The following is a 19,060-nucleotide window of genomic DNA, read 5'->3' as shown; positions in this document are numbered from 1 at the left end:
CAGGATTTTAAGTAAACATATCTTCATTTTAAAGTTATACATCTAGATTTTTAAACTGATACATATGGATTTCAGTCGAACTTGGTGACTCGGTACAAATAAATTTTTTTTACCTACAGTCACTTAAATGACTCAGTTATCAAAATACTTTTAACTACAAGAATATGGTGAGTTTTGCTGACTGTAGATGTGGATTTCAGTAAAACTTGATGACTCAGTACTAATTCAGAAACATTTTACCTACAGTCACTTAAATGACCCAGTTATCAAAATACTTTTAACGAGAAGAATTTGGTGAATTCTGCTGACCGGGAGACACACAGTGATTAAAAAGAAAAGAGTCTGGCGCGAAGCCTCGCGTCTGCTTGATCTGTGATGAAACTATGGCTGCTGTAATGGCTTTGTAAGGATACGAATGATTATCTTGTGTTACGTCTCATCATCTTACAATCAGCCATAAACTTGTGCAGCATTATCAAGTCACTGCATTAACAAGTGCTTGCCGGACTTCTGTGAGTGTCTAAGCTGCTTACGGTTTAGGAGTTGTACGTAAAAGACGTCGCAGAGTGAGAGAAATTCCAACAATGTCGTGTTTTTCTGCCCTGTTCTGTGGCTTTCTTGGAATGTACAGCCTTGCTAAACATCATATTGGCTTCTTCGGCAAGTCTGTTTGGAGATTTGGTATGCAAATTTGTAATGTCTTTTTTAATATGCAAATTTAAAGTGTCGTTTAATGTTTTAATTTAAAATGTCATTTGTAATGTGAAGTAAATTTAAATCTCATTTGATATGCAGATTTAAAATGATATTTGATATGCAAATTTAAAAGTACATTTAATATGCAAATTTAAAAATGTTATTTGTAATAATTATTGTATTATGAGAATTCCAATTTTATTTAATCATCATTTATTGTTCAATTCTTGGGAATATGTTTCACAATTAATGTTCCATCAAAATTATTCACGAATTAACGTATATAATGTTCTGTTAATTCATTGTAATTAACTTTTATTGGCTAAGACAATCAACTGAAGTTGGTCACACATTTTAAATTTCTAACAATATTTGTTGTTCAGCTTAAGCCCATGGTATTACGTACTGAAATGTGTGAATGTTGTTTTCTGTACGTATGTGTTCTTTATTCTGTTTCCTAGGATCGATCCCTGTCAGTGGGCCCACTGGGCTATTTCTCGTTACAGCCATTGCACCACGACTGTGGTATGTGCTATCCTGTCTGGGATGGTGCATATAAAAGATCCCTTGCTACTAATGAAAATATGTAGCGGGTTTCTTCTCTAATAGTATAACTGTGTTATAATGACCACATGTTTGACATCCAATAGCCGGTGATTAATAAATCAATGTGCTCTAGTGGTGTCATTATAGTCTTATTCAACTTGCCATACTAGCACAACAACAAAATGCAGAAACAAAAACAAGGATATATGGTCTGACCATGCGCGGGTGTAGGTTATACATCTGGCAAGGGGAGATAATTCTGCAGTGGAGGTTATGACTCGGTTTTTTTTATAGCATTGTTATTGTGCTACTACTAGGTAAGTATGAAGGATAATGAAAATTAGAAACAAATTTTCTAAAATAAAACAAACTTTATTCTTTTTCAGTGTCCAGTGTCTATTTTTACTGATTTAATATCTGATTTTGAACATGTTTCTTATAACCACTGGTATAGTTAATGTGTGAAAAACTCACATCATCAGGTTTAGGTTGTGGAGGTGTTATTAGTCTTCTACTGGTCCAGTGTTAATAAAGAGAGGATACTCCCCTAGTGTCTTGTCATATCATAATTTATCAATACAAGTTGATAAAAGATTGAAATCCGAGGATCTTTATACTTTTATCAATGGGTGATGATAAATTATGTTATCACAAAACACGAGGGGGGTATTCTTTTTATCATCCATTATCATTCTTTTCATTTGCGACAGTTGTAAACAATGTCAGTAATGTGGGTTGAATGTCACTATATTTGATAGCAGTAGACTCATTAATTAGCAGAACGACAGTAGCGTGACGTCACTAATGATAGGTTTAGCGCTGAAACATACACAGTGATGTAACAAAATAATGTCTTGTGATTAAAATTTGACCAGTCAAGATTATAAGAAGCAATATCTCCTAGGAGAATATCGCAGGAGATATTGCAAATTATAGTGCCAGCGATATCTCATACAAAAGCCTTTAATGGATGTTAAAATTACATGTTCAGTCAATTAAATGACTAGGACAATAGGAGTGCAAAGCCTTTAATGGATGATAACAAAACATTTTAGAGCATTTACTTCTGTATTTTTGCTTTGCATTGATTTTCGAAAAAAAAGAAAACAAAAGAGCATGCATTGCCAAGATTTCTTCCCTGTTCCATTTTCCTATTATTTAAGCAGTATTAATAATGAAGAAATGGCCATCTTGTTTTACGTCAAGATAAGTGACAATTGCTGAAAGTTGTTAGGCCTGAGTGGAGGCTGATGCTTTAATAAAAACTTGTAGCCGTGCCCACATTTCAAGGTCACTGATTGGCTGTGACAAACTGGTTTATTAAGGATAACTCTCACTCCCACTGAAGATGGTTAAAGGAGACCGGACACCAAAAGACATGTAGTGTGTAATGGATTAATTTAGCGTCAAAGACTGCATTACTCTAACGCCCGGCTCGCTGCGAGGCACCGGTCAGCTGCACGTCTTAGGTTTGGGGTAAAAAGAGACGTGGGCGGGATTATGCATAGATCTGAACGAAAGTGAGGCAATACGTCATCGGTGAGAGTTACCAAGCAATACCGGTACACGTGTTGATTCTTTGGTTGTGCCTTTTAGTCGTCTTTTTTTTTTTTTTTTGTCTCCAGGTTTATCGGAAATTTAATTTACAAGATAATTAGTGTTATTATATACTGTCGACGTAATTATATGATGGTTAACTGCGCAGTGTTTAACTGCAACAGTAATGCATCCCAAGAAACGGCCAACATCATGGTTTCGATTTCCAAAAAAATGAAAGTTGTTTTAAAACATGGACGCATTATTGTTGTCGGACACCAACTAAATACAGCAGGTTATGGTACATTTACAATGTGAAAATTAAAACAAGTATGTACTTGTACTTAAGATATACATTAAATAAAGGTATTGCAATTTGTTCACATAGGAATATTTAAACTTCACATTTATTTACCTATAATTACCAAATTAATTTTCACCGACAGCCCATAACGACTCCATCTAAACGTCTCTTGATCTAGTTGGTTTGTTAACCTTATAACAAAACACTTTCAAAACGTGAATTATTACGTTAGTTAACAATGTTTATAGTCAGTTCAGTATATTGTCATTAAAATTAAAATGCTAACACTTTGGCAGGAACAACATATGTACTCTGGCCAGAAGGAATGATAGTTAATTAGTTTTAAAGCTAATGTCGATTATTAAAGCATAATAAAATTGTACTTTTCAATGCTTTGTGTATGTCATATTAAAAATACTCTACACCAAATAATTATTTTAATTAGGTGCGAGGGTGTGGAGGGTAAACTTACATGTATGTACTAAAAAACCTCAGAAATTAATGTGTATATATATATAATGTTTTATTTTTTCGATAGATTATAGTAACATAATTGCTGTTTAAAATTTATAAAAGTGCATGAAATAAAATGTTTAATAAAAAAAAAAAAATTCAAACCTATAACCACCCAATATACTCCCAATTTAGTTTTTACAGGCCCGCAGGAACGACTGGGAGGTGGAGGCACTGACGGACCGGGTATAAACTCTACATCAGATTTTGGTTTCAATGGCAAAAATTAATGTTATAAAGAAAAGCTCACAAGTGGAGGCCCCCCCCCCCCCCCCCCCCCCCCCCCCCCCAGTTCCTACGGGCCTGTTTTATTACGTACCCTCAAATTATTTTCTGGCAGAAAACCTAGTACCTTTGGCAGAGGTTGAAACAATTGGTCGTGTAATTTTCGACTGTTACCATAAAATAATATAATTAATCACTTTTGGCATCTAGCAATTTAAACCAAAATTAACAATAGTTACCACATGGAATAAGCATCATATATTATTTTGTTTTACCTGTAATATATTTTCATCAGGACTTCCTTCTTCCTCCATGAATGATTAAAGAAAATAACACTGGATATATTGTTTTTTTTTTTGGTTTTTTTTCAGTATATAACAAATGTGTTTTATGTCAGTATGTGGAGCAAATTACCTGAAACAGTTGGTTTGAAATCATGATTACAAAATCCTAAAGATAAAAGGAACTGGTTCCTAACCTCACCCTCTACATAGTATCTACATTTGTATAGGCCTGTAGGAACGATATTTAAGTGGGGGGAGGGGGGAGGAGGAATACAGTCTCTAGTGAGGGATACAAACTAGATTTTTATCTTTATATCATCTTTATTTATGCAAAGTAGTGAAAACTTAACACATACATTTTCATCCTAGAGTGTGTGGTGGAGAACAAGCCCCTAGGCCCGCCCCTCCCCAGTTCCTACGGGTCTGTTGTATTTTATATTAATAAATGCAAAGACTACATAATAATATTATCGATAAGACATATTAGTTGTAAAGTGATTGTCAGTATGTGGCAACAGTATAATATTTTCCAACATTTCTGTGTTTCTGTACCCGGCTGTGGACAGTTTCAGCAGACTGGTAACACATTTTCTTAATAATAAAAAATACACGGTTTAACCAAATACATTAAAACTTGGAGGGTAACTAGTTACGAGAACAAAGTTTTTTGTTAAATAATTATATCTTGCTTTGGTGAGGAGGGGACGCTTTTTGCAAATTTGCAAAATCGGCCTATGGAATATCCACTGACGTGTCATATTTACATCTATGCTGAACAAGATTTATGATGAAATATTATTACATTTTGTGTGCTTTTCTTCTAATTAGGTCCATTTGCTTCAGTTTACATTAAAAATGTCATAAAAAATTATGTTTAAAAAAATGCTTGTATGCTAGTCTATGACCGTGTGGCTTCCTCGTCTTCGTCGGCAGTTGATTCATCCGAATTTTCGTCTAAGACAACATTTCCAGGATTAGGGACGAAGTCTCTGATAAGTGGTTCAAACTGATACGGTTTGATGCCATTAAGCACAAGCTGGACACAATTCTTCGTCACTCAAATCGCTAAGTTCGTCCATGCTGCTTGGTAGTTTCTTCAGTTTTCCTCTCATCGATGACGTCACGGGTCTAGCTCATCAATTGTCGACAGTTTCCAGCAAACATCGGAAATCGGCGGGAAAAAAACCCAACCAAGACTGGCATGCTTAATTTAGTCAATAAGGGGAGCGCGGTAGTTGCGTGTTGTGGTTTGTGACGGCAAACAATTCATTACACCGTATATATGGTTTGGTGTCCGGTCTCCTTTAACTTCTGTCTGTAAAATGGAGATGTTTTGATTTAGAATCTACAACTGGAAATTTGTGTTTTTTTACTTTGAAGTATTATTATTATGGGATCAATCAGTTATACATGTTTTATGATTGATTGTGGTTTAGATTAGGATTTTTAAAAATAATGTTCATTGAAGTTTTTGGAAAAGTTAGGAATAGCTGAAAGTGTTGTTTGGTGTTTTTTAAAATGTCTAGCTTATGGTTATTAACAAACTTCATATTGGCACCAAGTAAAAAATTCATGAATGAATGTTTAACAATACCATGACATATTTGAAACTATAGCTGTTTGATGTCTAATAAATGATTATTAAGACATTTGACCTAGATAGTAAGGAATGAAGGATTGTTTGATGACTTCTTAAGACAAACACAACAATTTATTAGCCATGTGGTTAGAAATATCGTGGTTCATACCAAAGTGTTATGTTCTTCTAGAACATCAACATCGATTTGTACTAACAACCTTACTGGAGCGACAACCAAACAAGATTATTTATCTCCCTCATTAAATAATTTTCATTGTCACTTGCAACAACTTGTGATAATTAAAAGTTATTTAATTTGGGACATACACATAATGGAAGCTTGTTTAATATCCTATAAACATTGACTATTGTACTGTTTGGTGCTATATATGCTGAAAGAGAAAACTTGCCACCACTAACACATGTATTACCAGCATTCTAACAGAATACCAGCAAGCAATATCTTTATTTAAACTTTTGTTTACACATGACAGAACATACCATGTTCTTTGATATAACAGTCATGGATCATTAAAAGAAATGGGGGAAATCTCACTGGGTACACAAAGAGTAATGTGTGTAACCTACAGTTTCTGACAATATGATATATGACAGATATTTATACGAGGCCATTAATATAACACAAAACCTATGACCTATTCTTCATAAAATGTTATGTCACAGTGGAATATTGATGATTTATAATACAGTAATCTAGATCTTCATTGGACATATTGGATATATTCCAGTGTATATTATTGCAATACGACACCCCAGTACATTATTTAATCAGTGACTATTAGGTGATAATTAAATTTCTGTTATAGTCATTACAATTTTAAGCCATATCCCATTGGTCCTGCTGTGTAAATGCAAGTTTGTTAATTTCTCAATAAATATAAAAATAATATTGTCAGGGAATGCCATATCTGATGACATCGTTTTCTGTTGGTACTTCATCTTATTGAGCATTATTGTTTAAGAAAAAAAAAAAACATTTGAAATAAAATATGAACTCTTACTGTTTTTATTAGTAAGTATATTTTAAAAATTTAATTATAAGTATTGTCTGTTTTTTTATTTTACATTCATCAGGATATGTTTTGTTAAAACAAATAAATGTTAATTAAAAATAGGATATCTGTGACAGTTTAATGTTTTATTAATAACACATCAGCACAATGTTTAGTTAGTCCTCAGTAAGTTGTAGGAATTATAGATGCCAGCATATGGTGATTCTGTCACTGAAAAGTGAGAAAGAAGGCAACAGAAATCTGCTAGTCTAAGCTGTTTGGGTTGTAGAATTGAATCTTCTCGGTGGATCCATTGGGTTTTTTCCTATTCCAACCAGCAACCCTAAACTGGTATATTAAAACAATGGGAAATAGGAAAGAGTAAATCTACTGCATGCAATATATGTGCCAAATCTCAACTGCGATTGTCAGAAGATTAATAATAACATATCGTACACATAGCATTCCTTTAAAAAAAAAATATTTTGGTATTTTAACAGACTGGATTTAATCTACAATGCTTAAAATTAACTTCATTTGAATATGTTAGAGAGTTTTCAACTTCTTAAAGACCATTTTAAATTTGAAATTGAAATTCAATTTTAATTGGATTTTACCTGATCTTTTTTTCCACAGCTGGTATGTCTGAAGACAGTGACTACACCAGCGATGTCAACTTCCCACTACAGCACCAGCACAACACATCGGCGCACCAGTACCGCAGCCATGCGGACCACCCCTACCGCCTGCGTGAGGACAGCCGCGACTACCCGCGGTACGATTCATTCGACCACTCGTTTGACAGATCGTCGTTCGAGAGGGGCTTCGATCGCGATCAGGACTACTACCAGGATGGAAGTCCATACCACCAGGGCAGGAGCGACACCGACTCAGAACCCCTCTACTACAACAGTCGGCCTAACAGTCGACCCCAGTCTTTCATAAACGACAGGTAGGCTAACCCATGTACTACAACAATAGACAATGGCAGGTAGGCTAACCCATGTACTACAACAATAGACAATGGCAGGTAGGCTAACCCATGTACTACAACAATAGACAATGACAGGTAGGCTAACCCATGTACTACAACAATACATAATGACAGGTAGGCTAACCCGTGTACTACAACAGTCGACCCCAATCTTTCATTAATGACAGGTAGGCTAACCCGTGTACTACAACAGTACATAATGGCAGGTAGGCTAACCCGTGTACTACAACAGTACACAATGGCAGGTAGGCTAACCCGTGTACTACAACAGTACACAATGGCAGGTAGGCTAACCCGTGTACTACAACAGTACACAATGGCAGGTAGGCTAACCCGTGTACTACAACAGTACACAATGGCAGGTAGGCTAACCCGTGTACTACAACAGTACACAATGGCAGGTAGGCTAACCCGTGTACTACAACACTACACAATGACAGGTAGGCTAACCCGTGTACTACAACAATAGACAATGACAGGTAGGCTAACCCGTGTACTACAACAATACATAATGTCAGGTAGGCTAACCCATGTACTACAAGTCAGCCTAACAATCGACCCCAGTCTTTCATTAATGACAGGTACGCCAACCCATGTACTACAAGTCTGCCTAACAATCGACCCCAGTCATTCATTAATGACAGGTAGGCTAACCCACATACTACAACAGTCGACCCCAGTCTTTCATTAATGATAGGTAGGCTAACCCACATACTACAACAGTCGACCCCAGTCTTTCATTAATGATAGGTAGGCTAACCCATGTACTACAACAGTTGACCACAGTTTTTCATTAATGACAGGTAGGCTAACCCACATACTACATCAGTCGACCCCAGTCTTTCATTAACGATAGGTAGGCTAACCCATGTACTACAACAGTTGACCACAGTTTTTCATTAACGACAGGTAGGCTAACCCATGTACTACAACAGTTGACCACAGTCTTTCATTAACGACAGGTAGGCTAACCCATGTACTATAACATTGTTGACTTGAACCCTGTTGGTGCTTGAGAAAGTGTTGAACCCATTGGGTAGCTCGACCAAACCATTCGGTTAACAATGTATAAATGTAACTTGGGACTTCATTTTAGTTCTAGCGTTGCGGTGTATTCGACCATACCGAGTTCAACCCAACAAGATTCTACTGTATTTTAAAGCAGCTCGTAAGATAAATGGGATCCAACAGCCACTCATGTAGTATTCTCTGTGTAATCTTGGCTACGGTTTAAATAATGGAATTGGTGTAACTATGCAGTGGTTTGGGTTTGGTTCCATGACAACAGATGTTCAGTAGGAGTCAATGGTAAATTAGCAATCTGTAAGATACATCTGACAATATGTGCATAGTCTAAATACAGTATTTTAATTCCTTCATAGATTGAATAAGTTCATATAATTCTGATTGCATAATAAAAAAATTAATTGATTGATACAAACCGATTATAATTGATGATGAAATGTCCATTGATCCCCTCACTACTTCAAAGTGCCCCCAAAATCCAGTTTGTAATTGAGAAATAAATTTGTTTGACTTTAATGGGGTAATAACAATATATTTCTGGTGAAAATTGCATGTTAGTTTCACCTTGAAACACTGTAGCTGCTCTTTGAATGAATAATTGTTCCTGACAATCTGTTTCAAGCACCGTTAAATGTGACACTTCTAACTCTTAAACATTGACGCTAGTTTAGACTGCAGAAAAAGAAACCAGAAACTCAAATTGGTTATCTTAGTTGTGTCACAGAAGACAGTGAAGAGAGATTAAGAGATACACTAAGTTGACATGTGTTAATATGGATCCCAGAAAAGCAGCACTCGGTACAAACTCGGCTAAGGAATCTTTGATGGAAATTAAAATGTGCAGTGACAGTAAGAATGAGCTCAAACAAACTGCTGCCATTCACTGCACTGAAAATAGGTTCTTAATTCACTTACATTTCAACTTACTCATTTCAAATAAAAATGTGCACTTTTGGGGGTGGGGGTTCTTGTTGTTGTTTTTTTAGTGAGAAAGGGGGGTTGGTTGATGAGGTATTGTGTTCTACTTTTTGTTTTAACTTATACTTCAGACCAAATAGCCTTTTTACAGTGCTATAGATTTGTTAAGTAAAATGCAGCTTTCTCTGTCTGTCTGTCCCTCTGTCTGTCTGTCTGTCTCTCTTTCTCTCTCTCTCTCACTCATTTTTCTCTCTGTCACTGTTTCTCTCTATTTCTCTCTGTCACTCCTCTCTCTCTCTCTCTCTCTCTCTCTCTCTCTCTCTCTCTCTCTCTCTCTTTCTCTCTATATCTCTCCTCTCTCTCTCTCTCTCCTCCCCTCCCGATCGCACTCTAACACGGGCACGCCTCCAGCACTCTCTCTCTCCCACTCTCCTCCCTCTCTCTCTCTCTCTCTCCCCTCCTCTCTCTCCTCACTCCTCTCCCCTCCCCGTCACTCTCTCTCTCTCTCTCTCTCTCTCTCTCTCTCTCTCTCTCTCTCTCTCTCTCTCTCTCTCTCTCTCTCTCTCTCGTTTGCTGATTTTTGGTTGAAGTAACTGGTTCTCTCTTTCTGACTCTAAAATCTCTTTCTCTCTCATCCCTCTCACTCTCTCTCTCACTCTCTATCTCTGTTTCTCTGCATGTTTCTGTCTGTCTGTGTTTGTCTGTATTTATAGGTATATGTAGAATATTTAGATATGTACTGTTGTAATACACATTTATTTTTTCCCAAATTCTAGTGATTTACAAAATGTTGTCTCGTCTTGCAGCCCAGCCATGAGCCGTAACTCTTCCATGAACATGAGTAGACAAAGCACACAAGATTACAGGTGAGCTCTTTTATGTAGCAACAAATATTCACTCAAGTTTACTATGGCAAGAAAAGTTGTTTGTTTAACAATTCGCCAGCAAGTTTGTTTTGGTTTAATGACAACACTAGAGCACATTAATTTATTATTAAAGTGACAGACCCAAGTGTTTAGCCACTCTGATATGTTTTTCACTATTAAATCCATTTTTGATCATTTAAATTAGAAGTACTTAAAATTTTATTATTTAGAATATTAATTTCTGTACACCTGAAGTGGTTCTGGTTTTTACAATAAGCCAAAATGCATTTCAAACCACTGATTATGAGATGAATCGTAACCTCATGTGATTTCTCTAGAAAGGCGGGATCCAGCTCAGACTGTAGAGAATTTGCCTAAGGTTACAGGAACTGTGGAACAGTACATATAAAAGATCCCTTATTTCTAATGGAAAAAGTTAGTGTGTGAGTTTCCTCTGAAGACTACGATTCAAGATTACAAAAATGTTTAACATCCAGTAGCCGATGATTAATCAATCAGGATGCTCTAGTGGTGTTGTTAAACAAAAACAAACTTTTAAACTACAACAACACTCTATCCTACTCTCTGAATTAGAAATCATTTCCTTTCAAATCTTGTGTGAGTTCTGTACTACAGAGCTGAAGTGTGACCCCAGTATCGGAAAGTCTCCAGCTAATTACTACCTGGTTAGAGAATATTTATCTTCATACAGATTCCTTCTTATAGCACAGCATATATTGATCAAAGGACGCATTGAGGAAGCCAAGTTAATTGATTTAGTTGTAGCGATGGTAGGATTTACTCCGGTATTAAGTGATACACAACCCGCATTTTATTGTCAGGTCGCAGTTGATTTCAAGACTCAATCTTTGAGTACATTAGTGGCAGCTGTTTGCGTGAGACAGTAATGTTGTTTTTCTTTTCTTTTTTTTCTTTTCGTTTTTTCATTCCACCTACAATACTTTTTAAATAAACTGTTGGTATATAGTGCTGCTTGACATGGGCGTTTTGTGTTCATTCATTTGTTTGTCATTATAAAGCCTGTTTTTATATAGTCCATTCTTGAATCACGAAAAGTAAACTTTTTGCCAGTAACTTTACAGCTATTTGCTTTTACATTACGTAAGAAAAAACAAAAATATGTTTTAATCTGTCAATATGTAGAACATTATATTCAGAATTTGAACAAATAGAAGGTTTAAAAAATAGGATTTGGGGTACTTTTTTTCATGATTTCCATATATGTATTTGTTTTAGGCTGTTTGGTTATTACAGCCTCCATAGTGTGAGAAAAGAACTGATTGCTAACGTACTGTACATGAGATTTGTGTACTGAATAGCTTCAAGAGATTTTTTGTGTGCACTTTTCCAAAGAATAAAAACCATGGTTTTTGCTATAACTGTTGTGATCTTATTAGATGGAATGACAAATAACCTAGTAGGTCTAAAAAAGAAAAGAAAAAGGAATTGTTAACAGCATCTCAGCACTTTTTAAACAATAGTATATTTAAACAATAGTAATTGGTGTCAACACGTGGCTATTTGACACATTTTTAAACTGTAATAATTGGTGTCAACATATGGCTATTGCACAATGTTTAAACTAGACATTTGTCTAGCATATGACTATCGCAACACATTTATAAACTAGTTTTTGGTGTCAGCATATTGCTATTGGTACACATTTTTAAACTGCAGTTATTGGTGTCAGCATATGACTATTGTGACATATTTTTAAACCATAGTAATTGGTGTTAGCATGTGGCTGATTTGACATATTTTCAAACTAGTAATTGGTGTAAGCATATGGCTATTGCACCACATTTTTCAATTTTAGTAATTGGTGTAAGCATATGGCTATTGCACCATATTTTTCAATTTTAGTTATTGGTGTAAGCATATGGCTATTGCACCATATTTTTCAATTTTAGTAATTGGTGTAAGCATATGGATATTGCAACACATTTTTCAATTTTAGTAATTGATGTAAGCATATGGATATTGCAACACATTTTTCAACTTTAGTAATTGTTGTAAGCATATGGATATTGCAACACATTTGTAATCTGTAGTTAAAAAAAGAAAAGAAGCTCACTCTAATCCCACTACATTTTAACACCCTGCAGAGTTTTCTGGATTTTTTTCCATTGTCATTTTCATTGTTGAATAATATGACCATCCAGATCACCACAGGTGGTTGATCTAACCAGTCATCAAAGAGATACTGTCTGTTATAAAACACTTCATATTTTATAGTTTTAAAATGTTTTGATATTTAGTTTTAAAGTTAGAAATTATTCTTAAATATCGTAATTTTGTAGCAGAATGTGTAAAAAGTATATCAAAAAAACATTTATAAACTTCTGATTATGTATGTTATGTTAAAGAATAGAACTTGTACAAAAGCAAAATGTTTAGACAGACTGAATGTTTTGTCGTTATCTTCAGTATTACATGGGCTACACTTTATGACTGCAAATGTCAAAAAAGACTGAGTTGGGTTTTTTTTGTGTTGGTGGGTTTGTTTTGGAGGGGGTTCTCTTCTCTTCTTTTAAACTGTACTTTTTTACACAAGGCTATGGGTTCAAATTCTGGTCTATAGTTTGCATAATTATGAATATAGGGGTGGAGATAGATATCTTTCCAGTTCAACAATACTATGTGCACTGCATATGTTTTTTTCTTAAAGTTTATTTACATCAGATAATATATTCATCACACACTAGATTTTATGTTTATTATTTCAGAAAGAATGTATCCAAACTTTCTAGCAATAAGCCTTAGTGCACAACACTTAAAAACTGTCAATTATATGCATGGAAAAAAAAATCTCTATTTAACTTCCTATTAATCATATAACAAAAAAACACTTAATGATTGACACCTGGCTATACATTTTATTCAGGTTGCGTAAACAAGTAAATATCTATAAAAAATCTTATTAAATATGTAATAAATGTTATTGCACAACACCTGAAAATAACTAATTTTGTGCAGGTTAAATGAAAATCTTTATGAAACATCTTGCTAAATTTCTTGCAATAAAGCTTAGTGACCGACACTTAAAAAAAAAAAAATTGTGTGCAGGTTATTAAATGTCTTGTTAAATTTCTCATAATAAATCTTGGTCCACACAACACCTGACAATAACAAATTTGTTGCACTGTTGCATGAAAAAAAAATATATATTAAACTTTTAAACATCTTGCAGTAAATCTTAGTGCACAACACCTGAAAATAACTAATTTTATTCAAGTTGCATGAAAAAGAAATCTGTTAAACTTTTTGTTAAATTTTTAGCAAAAAAATCTTGGCACACTAAAATTTAAAAAAACCCATTGTGTTGTGTAAGGTTGCATAAAAAAGAAAAATCTTTAATAAACCTCTCAAATATCTTGCTATCAATCTTATCACACTTACACCTGAAAATGACTAATTTTATGCAAATTACATGAAAAAGAAAGTCTCCATTAAATGTCTTGTTAAATTACATGCAACAAATCTTAGTAACTAACACTTGTAATTAACAAAGTTTATGTGTGTTGCATGAAAAAGATTATCTACTAAATATCATCTTATCACACAACACCTGAAAATGTCAACATATGTCGATGTCAACAACGTGATGAAGCCATCTACGACCAATAAACAGGCAGTGGCTATATATATATATATATATATATATATATATATATATATATACGACCAATAAACAGGCAGTGGCTATATATATATATATATATATATATATATATATATATCGTATATATATTATATGTTTGTGTGTGGTGTTTAGATCGGTTTCATTTTTATGTTATTGTCTTACTAACGTGAAATATCCATTAGCTTGTTGTTTATAATGGTGATTTACCTTGGGACGTCACGGTGTAATGTACGTGTGTAGGTAGCTGAGTTAATGAAACCCGGACCTGATCAATATAAGCTGACACATTGGTCTGTCTATATTCCTCAACAGCTGTCCCTGACAGTCAGGAGCATAGCATTATAGCCAAATAAGTGGTCACAGGCGAACACACTGCAATCTGCAAGAGGCCTTGTTTGGGTTCCTTTAGATCAACGCCCGGCAGTTGTCAGCGGCAATTGGCAATGCTGTGGAGATTGCAGCAGTTTTTAATTCTCTGCAACACTTTATTTTAAAAGTTTACAGTTTGTTTTGTTTAACAACTCCACTAGAGCACATTGATTTATTAATCATCGGCTGTTGGATGTCAAAAATGTGCTACATGTACACTTTTCCATTAGTAGCAAGAGATCTTTTATAAAAGTGGTTTTGTTTAACGACACCACTAGAGCACATTGATTAATTAATCATTGGCTACTGAATGTCAAACCTTTGGCAATTTTTAACTCATAGTCATAGAGGAAACTAGCTATATTTTTCCAGTAGTAGCAAAGGATCTTTTATGTGCATCATCACACAGACAAGACGGCACATATCACAGCCTTTGATATACCAGTCGTGGTGCACTGGCATGAATGAGGAATGGAGCAATAGGCCCAAAGATGAGGATTGATTCTAGACCAACAGCACATCCAGCGAGCACGTTACCACTGGGCTACGTCCTACCATTTTCTTTTTAAAGGGACTGTCCTGTGTTTGCTACCACTGTATTATGTTTATGACTAAGAAATCCTTTTTGATTACTAAAATTACATATGACACCTATTTTCCTGTTTCGAATATCACTGTCTATATAAACAATGTGTTTGTTATTGTCCTAATGTTTTTAGTAGCCCAAACTGAATTTTATCTTCCATTAGTTTCATATGTATGAGAAAAAAAAAAATATATATACAGTGGACTCTGTCTAAACCGGACTCACTTCGTACCGTCGAAATAGTCCGGTTTACATAGAGGACCGGTTTAGACAGAGTTCATCCAGAGTTATGTTTCTTGAATGATCGACAACTCGCGATCAACAATGACATTTGAACCCATGGATGGTTGGGAAACCCAGTCATACAAGCCAGACTTCCAATTGATTATTTCACAGACATAAAAAATATACCTAAAGGGACATTCCTGAGTTTGCTGCAATTTTTAAGATGTTATCTACTAACAGAGACTTTTTAACGATTGTAATTACATATCAAATATATTTTTCTGCATAAAATATTAGTGGCTGCATATTAAATGTGTTTCTGGTCGTTCTAATATTTGTACTAGGTTAAATTTCATTTTATTTCCTAAAACATTATTTATTCATACATAGAAAATTATTTGAATACAAAATCCAGATCTAACGGCCTACCGCAATAAGAGTAAACTTCACGCGAGTGTGATTACATTTTGTATTTGATCTTGCGATAGCGTCCTAATTACTCAGCAAGTGACGATCATTCTAAACAAAAGAAAAATGTATTTAATATGTCAGGACATGCAGTCCCTTTAACATGGATTATAATAGATTTCTTTTCTATGGCATATTTTAAGTGCATGGAGATTTTGTTAATTGCAGGCGTATTTTATAATGTCACACCTAAAAGATGTTTCATGTGCACGCAAAAGATTTCTTTTGTGGGTTTTTTTATGTAGATGTGTTTTGCACATATATAAAAAAAAAGATCTAAAAACTTAAAAAAACAAAAAACAAATCTATTAATGTTTAATATACCATTACACTATACAGTAGAATTCACTACATGATCGATTTTGACAAATGCACTGCATTCCCCATGGAAAACAAAATGCACATCACACAAGGCACACCAGATACATTTCAACAAGTGTATTGGAAAAGAGTAGCCCCAAAGTGGCAGTAGCAGGTTTCCTTTCTAGTTATCTGTGGTTTTTAACCATCTGTCTGATGCCATATAACAGTAATTACAGTGTGTTGAGTGCGTCATTACATAAAAATCTTTATATCTTTCTTTCTTTGAACATGATTGGAGGGACATGCAGTCCCTTTAACATGAACTATATTAGATTTGTTTTTTCTATGGCATATTTTAAGTGCATGGAGATTTTGTTAATTACAGGGGTATTTGATACTGTCACACCTAAAAGATGTTTCATGTGTACACAGAGGATTTCTTTTGTGGTTTTTTTTTATGTAGATGTGTTTTGCACATATATTTAAAAAACCCATCTGAAAACTTAAAAAACAAAAAACAAATGTATTAATTTTTAATATACCATTACACTATACAGTAGAATTCACTACATGATCGATTTTGAAAAATGCACTGCATTCCCCATGGAAAACAAAACGCACATCACACGAGGCACACCAGATACATTTGAACAAGTGTATTGGAAAAGAGTAGCCCAAAAGTGGCAACAGAAGGTATCCTTTCTAGTTATCGGTGGTTTTTAACCATCTGTCTGATGCCATATAACCATAATTACAGTGTGTTGAGTGCGTCATTACATAAAAACCTTTATATCTTTCTTTCTTTGAACATGATTGGAGGGATTTGATATAAAACACATACTGGAGGCTGAATGCATGTAACAGCAGCTTTAGAAAGATAATAACTTTTGACAGGATATAATCTAGTCTGGGGGGAAAAGACCACTCTGAAAACAAGCTGTTTGTGTGATTTGGTATCTTTTTGAAATGATTTAGAATGAAAAGTTGGCCTCAAGGCCTCCATTCACTTAAACTTGTACCACTTAAAAATCTTTTGCACCAGTTAAGCACTTAAAATTATCATGTCGAGTGAAATTCAATGTTCTTGGTACTGTAATTTTCTGACAGATTTAAGAAAAAAGCTTTTCAACTTGCTCCCAAAAGGCATAATTTTAAAGCAGTTTTTGGCTTTGACCCATTTGTACCTGATAAATAAATGTGTGTATGTTTGTTGCTGCTCATGGAAAACATTTACCTTTGAAGGCTACATGTCAGAATTGGATATTTGACATCTAATAGCCAATTAATTAATCAATGTGCTCTAGCAGTATCATTAAACAAAACAAACTTTAGCAAGAAATACATTTAGGATTAGATCTAACGATATGGTGTTTTTCTTGTAGTAGTTTTTTTTCACAAAGTGGAGTAAATAATTAGCAAAATGGCAGTGCATAAAATTTGGCACAAACGATTTTGTCGTTCATCTGTCGGGTATGCAAAACAAATATTAACATAAATATCCGATCGTTCGTTCATTAGAAAATGTACGTGTTGGCTAATTTTATCACTGTTTTTGAAAGAAAGTAATAAGAGAATGGGACTACAATGCTCAAGGCTTCTATTATCATTTCATTCCGACTGTTGTTTGGCACCAACGAGTACTCCGCTGTAAAAGAACCGATGGGGTAGTGTGGTGAAATTTAAATGGCCATTTTCTAGTTGGTCCTAGCATATACTTTTTTAAAATATAATTTTTTGTGTGTTTATGATAGGAAATTTGATGTAGAAAAGCTATGAAAATCATTCATATTAGATTTCCATTTGATTATCATGGCCCATTAACATCTTTATTTGTATCTGAAGAAAATCGTTCATGTAAACGCTAAAACCACATAAACGACATATCGGTTATCTGAAAAATTAACATTTTATGCCCTGAACAGTATATTGAGATTAACACTTTTTTGGGGACAATTTTTCCATGCAGCATCACTTTATGTGACAAAGAAACTGAATATACAATCAAACCCCTCTACACTGGACACCCAAGTAAAACATTCGGTTTTATGAGATATCCAGTTTAGAGAGGTTTGGTTATGTATTGATATTTAAAAAGGGTCCATATATTACAAATGTCCAGTTTTGAGGGGTTTCCAGTTTACAGAGGGTCCAGTTTTAAGGGGTTTCTCTGTATTAACAGATGTACTTACTCACAAGGTAATTTTTTTACTGTATAATTATTCTAAGGTCAGGATGTAGCCCATTGTTAAAGCACTCACCTCATGCGCGATCAGTCTGGGATTGATCCCCAATGGAGGAATTATTGGGCTATTTCTTGTTGCAGCCAGTGCACCACAACTGGTATATCAATTTTTAAGGCCATGGTATGTGTTATCCTGTCTGTGGCATAGTACATATAAAATATCCCTTGCTACTAATGGAAAAATGTAGCAGGTTTCCTTTGTTAAAGACTATATCTCCAAATGACCAAATGTTTGACATCCAATAGCCGATGATGAATTTTCTCTAGTGGTGTTGTTAAACTAAACAGACTTTAACTTTTATATTGTCAATAAACAGGGCGGGACATAGCCCAGTGGTAAAGCTTGATGTGTGGTCGGTCCAGGATCGATCCCTGTTGGTGGACCCATTGGGCTATTTCTCATTCCAGCCAGTGCTCCACAACTGGTGTAACAAAGGCTGTGGTGTGTACTATCCTGTCTGTGGGATGGTGCATATAAAAGATCCCTTGCTGCTAATCGAAAAGAGTAGCCCATGAAGTGGCGACAGCGGGTTTCCTATCTCAATATCTGTGTGGTCCTTAACCATATGTCTGACGCCATATAACAGTAAATAAAATGTGTTGATTGCGTCGTTAAATAAAATATTTCTTTCTTTTGTCAATAAAAATTTTCCCGAATTATTAGTAAACTTATGAACCATGAACAAACAAAATAACTCTTAAG

General features: G+C 34.7%; 1 protein-coding gene across 7 annotated transcripts in view; it reads left to right on the top strand.

Annotated features, from left to right (window-relative positions):
* Positions 1–19,060, top strand: part of LOC121384461 (protein unc-13 homolog B-like) — a 254,702-nt gene that overhangs the window by 122,674 nt on the left and 112,968 nt on the right. For all 7 annotated transcript variants that reach the window (XM_041514890.1, XM_041514875.1, XM_041514902.1 and 4 more), the window contains exons 8-9: positions 7,333–7,648; positions 10,441–10,500. In XM_041514890.1, coding sequence (XP_041370824.1) covers positions 7,333–7,648; positions 10,441–10,500 — 376 coding nt within the window. The remainder of the gene's footprint in view (positions 1–7,332; positions 7,649–10,440; positions 10,501–19,060) is intronic.

This window comes from Gigantopelta aegis, chromosome 2, assembly GCF_016097555.1.
Source record: "Gigantopelta aegis isolate Gae_Host chromosome 2, Gae_host_genome, whole genome shotgun sequence".
NCBI classification, from domain to species: domain Eukaryota; kingdom Metazoa; phylum Mollusca; class Gastropoda; order Neomphalida; family Peltospiridae; genus Gigantopelta; species Gigantopelta aegis.
Note: the sequence above shows the minus strand (reverse complement) of the source record. Positions and strands in the feature narration are given on the sequence as shown.